At 48.2% G+C, this 5,602-nt stretch overlaps 1 protein-coding gene across 1 annotated transcript; it reads left to right on the top strand.

The window, feature by feature from the left end:
* The first annotated feature begins 3,018 nt into the window (after positions 1-3,018).
* On the top strand, positions 3,019-5,031 carry KIF2B (kinesin family member 2B). Its single transcript, XM_047081737.1, has one exon. It carries the CDS (start codon positions 3,019-3,021, stop codon positions 5,029-5,031), a length of 2,013 nt encoding a protein of 670 aa, XP_046937693.1.
* Positions 5,032-5,602: the final 571 nt, after the last annotated feature.

Below are 5,602 nucleotides of genomic sequence, written 5' to 3'. Positions count from 1 at the left end.
GGCTAGAAAAATGTGGACTTATCACTTCTGGTTAAGTGCAGTGCATGGGAAAAATGAGACAATGTCAAAAGACAGAGGTACCTGCTGCAATGGTAAAATACTATTCTCATTCTAAAAGTTAATTTTCCCCTTGTTTTCTGAAGGCATATACCTAATAAGTTACCTGTCTACTCTTAAAACACACACATACAACTTTTAAACTGGAAGTGATAAATTCCATTTCTTCAAAGAGATTTGTGAAAATTTACTGAGCTCCTCTGAAGAATGAAATCAACCTCAGGTTGCATCCATATACTGGAGAAATACAGACCCCCAAGGTGATCAAACAAACTGAACAGCTGCTAGATGTCCATTAAAACAGTGTTCGAAAGGCGCTCATTTGATGCATTTCTCCTGGGAGGTTTGTATCTAAAATGAAGCTAGAAATCACATTCTGTCCTGTAAAGTAACTCTGACAGGCCCAACCTGGGAGCAGGTATGTAATTAATAAATGAAAATTACTAAGCTCATTTCCTGTACTTACTTCCTTTCATAGTACCCTCTCTTGAGGGGGCTACACCTGATACTTGTTAGGCTTCTGAGAAAAAGGGGATTTGAAATAAAGAGAATATACCCAGTTTGTCAGGCATAGGCTTCTAACAGGTATATAGAACGAAAAGTAGAAATGGTAAGGTCCTTGAGGGTAGGAATCCTTTGGAATAGGAAGTAGCATGTGGTAAGCATTTCATATAAATAGATTGCTTGGTTATATTCAGTCAAAAAATACAACGTCTCCAATCTTCAGTCTCTAATCTGGAGAAAGTGTTCATCTACCAAATGGTCATTCAGGTCTTGGCCAAAAATGATACTGTAACTTGTATCTAGGCCTTTACAGTTTGACAAATGCTCTATTTACCTCATTAGTAAAAACCCACAGTGTTTTCTTAGATGGACTGTTTCCTCAGAATAAATTCCACAAAATGAGAAGGGTATGGAGATGGTTACTGAATTCTGAATTTTGTATCAGTAGATGAAAACGATACTGCTGCAAATGCAGTTTGAGATCATAAGAACTGTCAACAAATGAGGAGATACAGAGAGGCTATTCTAGTCTGAGAGCTCAAATAGTGATTCCCAAGGCCTGTGTTCCCAGAGCCAGCAGCATCAGCATCACCTGGGAACTTGTTAGACACGTAGATTCTTGACTCCACCTCATACTTCCAGAATCAGAATCTCGGGGGCGGGACCAGCAATCTGTTTTAACAAGCTCTTATAGGTCAATTTCATGTACCCTAATATTGAGAACCATCTGGGCTAGAAATTAGTAATTTGAAAACATACTTTGTTTGAAGGAACTCAAATTCTTCAGTAAGGCTCAACTTTAGACTAAATGTGGACAGTGGTTAAAGCTTGAGGATGTAAAGGCAGGCAAGATGGCACCATGTGCCCTTGTATGGAATTTGTGCTGTATCAATTAGGATGATGGAGAGCTATTGAAATGTTTGTAAGCGGGGAATTACTAAGGAATTAGCTGTCAGAATAACTCTAGGAGCAGCATGAGAAATAGACAGAGTCCCTGACTGGATGAGGCTGGCCAAGGAAATAGGGTTATAATTGGTTGGGAGATTTAAAGATGTCACGGTTATAGAAGACTTCTAGAGGCAGGGAAAGGACAGTCTAACTCCACACTAGGATGGGCTGAGGAGGAGGGAGAAGACACACAAAAGCCTGTATTAACCAGTGAGTAGAGGCACCTGCGTGGCTCAGTTGGTTGAGTGTCCGACTTCGGCTCAGGTCATCCAGGAACGGGTTCGAGCCCCGTGTTGGGCTCTGCGCTGACAGCTCGGAGCCTGGAGCCTGCTCCCGATTCTGTGTCTGCCTCTCTCTCTGCCCTCACCGCCCCCCCTTAATCCTCAACTGGCCTATCTGGCAGTTGATGTCATTTTTTGTTGTTTTCAAGCAAATCATCCTACAGGAAAAAAAATAATTACAATCTTGTCAAAACATATGTTTGCCTCTGATCCTCTCAGCTTCCTCTCCATTTCCCCTGCACCACCACCCCTCTCCCGCGCCCTCCCTCTGGCCACACCTCCACAAGGTCTAAAGGACACACACAGGGTAAGGAGCAGGTATTAAGATGAATTCTCTGTTTCCACCAAAAGTCCCTCTTCCCTCTCCAAATTATGGATAATGAGGCCAAAAGTGTAATGACTGAAGGAATTTAGAAAGGTAATTACTGAAATAATCCCCCAAATGGTGGTGACTACCAGAGCAGCAACTCACGTTATAGCTATCAGAGCCTCCTGAAACGTGATAAACACTTCGTGTTTGCAAACCCAGATGCGCCTAAGGAAATGCCCTATTAGCAAACTACCACAAGAACGCACTACATGGAACTCATTTTGATTTCGTAATGAGAAATCCCATTAAAGACTACTATAAATTGTGGCGGCCAACGAGTTTCGAAGGGGGTGCAGGAGCGAAGAAGGATGGCAGGTTTGAGGGCCTTTCTCCGGGATCCTGTCCTTAGAAGCCCGTGATCTGCAGCCGGCTCTGCCTTCACTTGTCCCCGCTGATCACTGGAGAGTTGAAGTTGAAGGGAACGTTCACTGGTTCTCAAACCGAAGCCCGTAGCTTTGAGGCTGCAGGGGAGAAGGGACGTTCCTAAAGCTTAGGCTCAAGCGTCCATAGAACTCTTAGCCCACTCCCAACTCCGATCCCTATGTCCTCAGCGGTAAGAGAACATTTTTTTCTATTCCAGGTGTTTCTGCACCTAGAATCACCAACGCGCCCTCCACCACCACCGCCCCTCCCACCCCCAGCTTTCATCTAGAGGCCCTAGGCGCTGCTGCCTCTTGTCTCCAACCCTTTGTGACGCCACTGGCCCCAGGAAGAGCCCTGGTGCTCCACTCACAAAGGCAGGTGTAAACCACAGGTGCGTCAGTGCTCCGGGCGCTTCAGGCTGGCCTGGGCTCAGGTCCTGCTGCTCCAACCCCAAGGGCCCCCCAAAGGCGAGCCCTGACACCTCTGTCCTTCACCATGGCCAGCCAGTTATGCCTCCCCGTCGCCCCTCGTCTCACAAACTTGAAACCCTTGATGCCGCAGGCGGGAGACGTCCAAGTGGGCATCTGCGTGGCGATCCAGCGCAGCGACGGGCGCATCCACCTCGCTGTGGTCACAGAGATCAAAAGAGAAAACGCTTGGGTCACGGTGGAGTGGGTCGAAAAGGGAGTCAAGAAGGGCAAGAAGGTTGACCTGGAGACCATATTCCTGCTGAATCCCGCGCTGGCCTCCGCTCAACACCCCACGCCGTCCTCACTGCTGCCCTTGTCTCTAGCGCCCCCTTCGGCCATCGGGGACCAGTGCACGGCCACGCGGTGGATTGCGACCATCCCCCAGAAAAACGAAACGCCCTCAGGGGACAGCCCGGCTCTGAGAGTCCCCAGCAATCCCTGCCTGATGAAGCGGAAAAAGTCTCCCTGCCTACAGGAAATCGAGAAGCTACAAAAGCAGCGGGAGAAGCGCAGGCAGCTGCAGCTGCAGATCCGAGCCCAACGCGCCCTCAATGTCAACACGGGAAACCCCAACTACGAGATCATGCACATGATCGAAGAGTACCGCAGGCACCTGGACGGCAGCAAGGTGTCCAGCCTGGAGCCCCGGGAAGACCATCGGATCTGCGTCTGCGTGCGGAAGCGTCCTCTCAACCAGCGAGAGACCACCATGAAGGACCTGGACATCATCACCATCCCCTCAGACAACGTGGTCATGGTGCATGAGTCCAAGCAAAAGGTGGACCTCACTCGCTACCTGGAGAACCAGACCTTCTGCTTCGACCATGCCTTCGATGACACCGCCTCCAACGAGTTAGTGTACCAGTTCACCGCCCAGCCGCTGGTGGAGTCCATCTTCCGCAAGGGCATGGCCACCTGCTTTGCCTATGGGCAGACAGGCAGTGGGAAAACGCACACCATGGGCGGGGCCTTTTCGGGAAGGGACCAGGATTGCTCCAAAGGCATTTATGCCCTGGTGGCGCGGGATGTCTTCCTCCTGCTCCAAACTGCAGCTTATGAGAAGCTGGGCCTCAAAGTCTACGGGACATTTTTTGAGATTTATGGGGGCAAGGTGTATGATCTGTTAAACTTGAAGAAGAAGCTGCAAGTCCTTGAGGATGGCAATCAGCAAGTCCAGGTGGTCGGACTTCAGGAGCAGGAGGTATGTTGTGTGGAGGACGTGCTGAACCTCGTGGAGCTAGGGAACAGCTGCCGGACTTCGGGACAGACATCAGTCAATGCCCACTCTTCCAGGAGCCATGCGGTGTTCCAGATCATCCTAAAGTCAGGAGGGAAACTGCATGGCAAGTTTTCCCTCGTTGACTTGGCTGGGAACGAAAGGGGAGCGGATACTGCCAAAGCCAACCGGAAACGGCAGCTGGAAGGGGCAGAGATTAATAAAAGTCTCCTGGCGCTCAAAGAATGCATCCGGGCTTTGGGTCAGAACAAGTCCCATACCCCGTTCAGAGCCAGCAAACTCACTCAGGTGCTCCGGGACTCCTTCATAGGCCAGAACTCCTCCACTTGTATGATCGCTACTATCTCTCCAGGGATGGCCTCTTGTGAAAACACCCTCGACACTTTAAGATATGCAAACAGAGTGAAAGAATTAACTCTGGATTTAAGGCCCCACCATCTTTGTTTCTATCCGGTTGGACCTGAGGTGCCAAGGATGTTGGAGACTCACGTTAGAAATTCAAAAACATCCCTTCAAAGGGATGGAGTCATTAAAATACCTTGTATCCAGAGTGAAGAGGAAGAACAGGCTAAGCACACTGAAACACTGTCCACTCCATTAGGGGAGGATACAAGGACTTCGTGGGCGGAATCAAGACAACCGCCAGGGAACAACATCCAGGAGACAGCTGGTGGGGTAAACTATGATGTTGATTTTTGCATTGCCCAGTTATTGTCCATTTTGGATCAGAAAATAGGTATTCTGACTGATATCCAAAAGAAACTGAAATTATTACAAGCTGACCTCCAAAAGAAGACCTAGTGTAGTGGAGCCAATGGCAAGAGGTCAGATCTGCAAAGTAATGGCAAGAGATAAGATCTGAAACGATGGATACACTGCTGTGGCCCCTACCTCTCTTATAAAAGAAAAAATGTCTAAATTATCTAGATATAAAGATCCTCCTGGAAAGCTTAAAACATCTTAAAATATGCTTGTCAGATATGTCCTCTTTCCTCTTCCTCTGTATTTTTGTGACTTGTTTACATTTCGTGGGATGTTGGAGTTCAACTAGGAACCACTTGCCTCCCCAGGGACATTTGGCAATGTCTGGAAGCATCTTCAGTTGTCAAAACTGAGTTTGAGGCAGGGTAGTGATACTGGCATAGAGTGAGTAGAAGGCCAGAGTTGCTATTAAACATCCTACGATGTACCAGACAGCCTCCCATAACAAATAATTATCTGGTTGAAAATATCAGTAGGTCCAGGGAGGCCTGGGAGGCCCTGCTGTAGAAAGAGCCTAGCTGTGATGAAACCAGATACCCTAAATGGGTGACTGGGAAGGCATCCCATTGTAGATTAAAGGGAGTAGAATTGGAACACACCAAGGGGTACA

This window comes from Lynx rufus, unplaced genomic scaffold (assembly GCF_022079265.1).
Source record: "Lynx rufus isolate CCGP_SWC_20201006 ecotype Redwood Valley unplaced genomic scaffold, mLynRuf1.p SCAF_18, whole genome shotgun sequence".
Classification (NCBI taxonomy): Eukaryota; Metazoa; Chordata; class Mammalia; order Carnivora; family Felidae; genus Lynx; species Lynx rufus.
The sequence above is the reverse complement of the archived record's forward strand: the minus strand, read 5'-3'. Positions and strand labels throughout refer to the sequence as shown.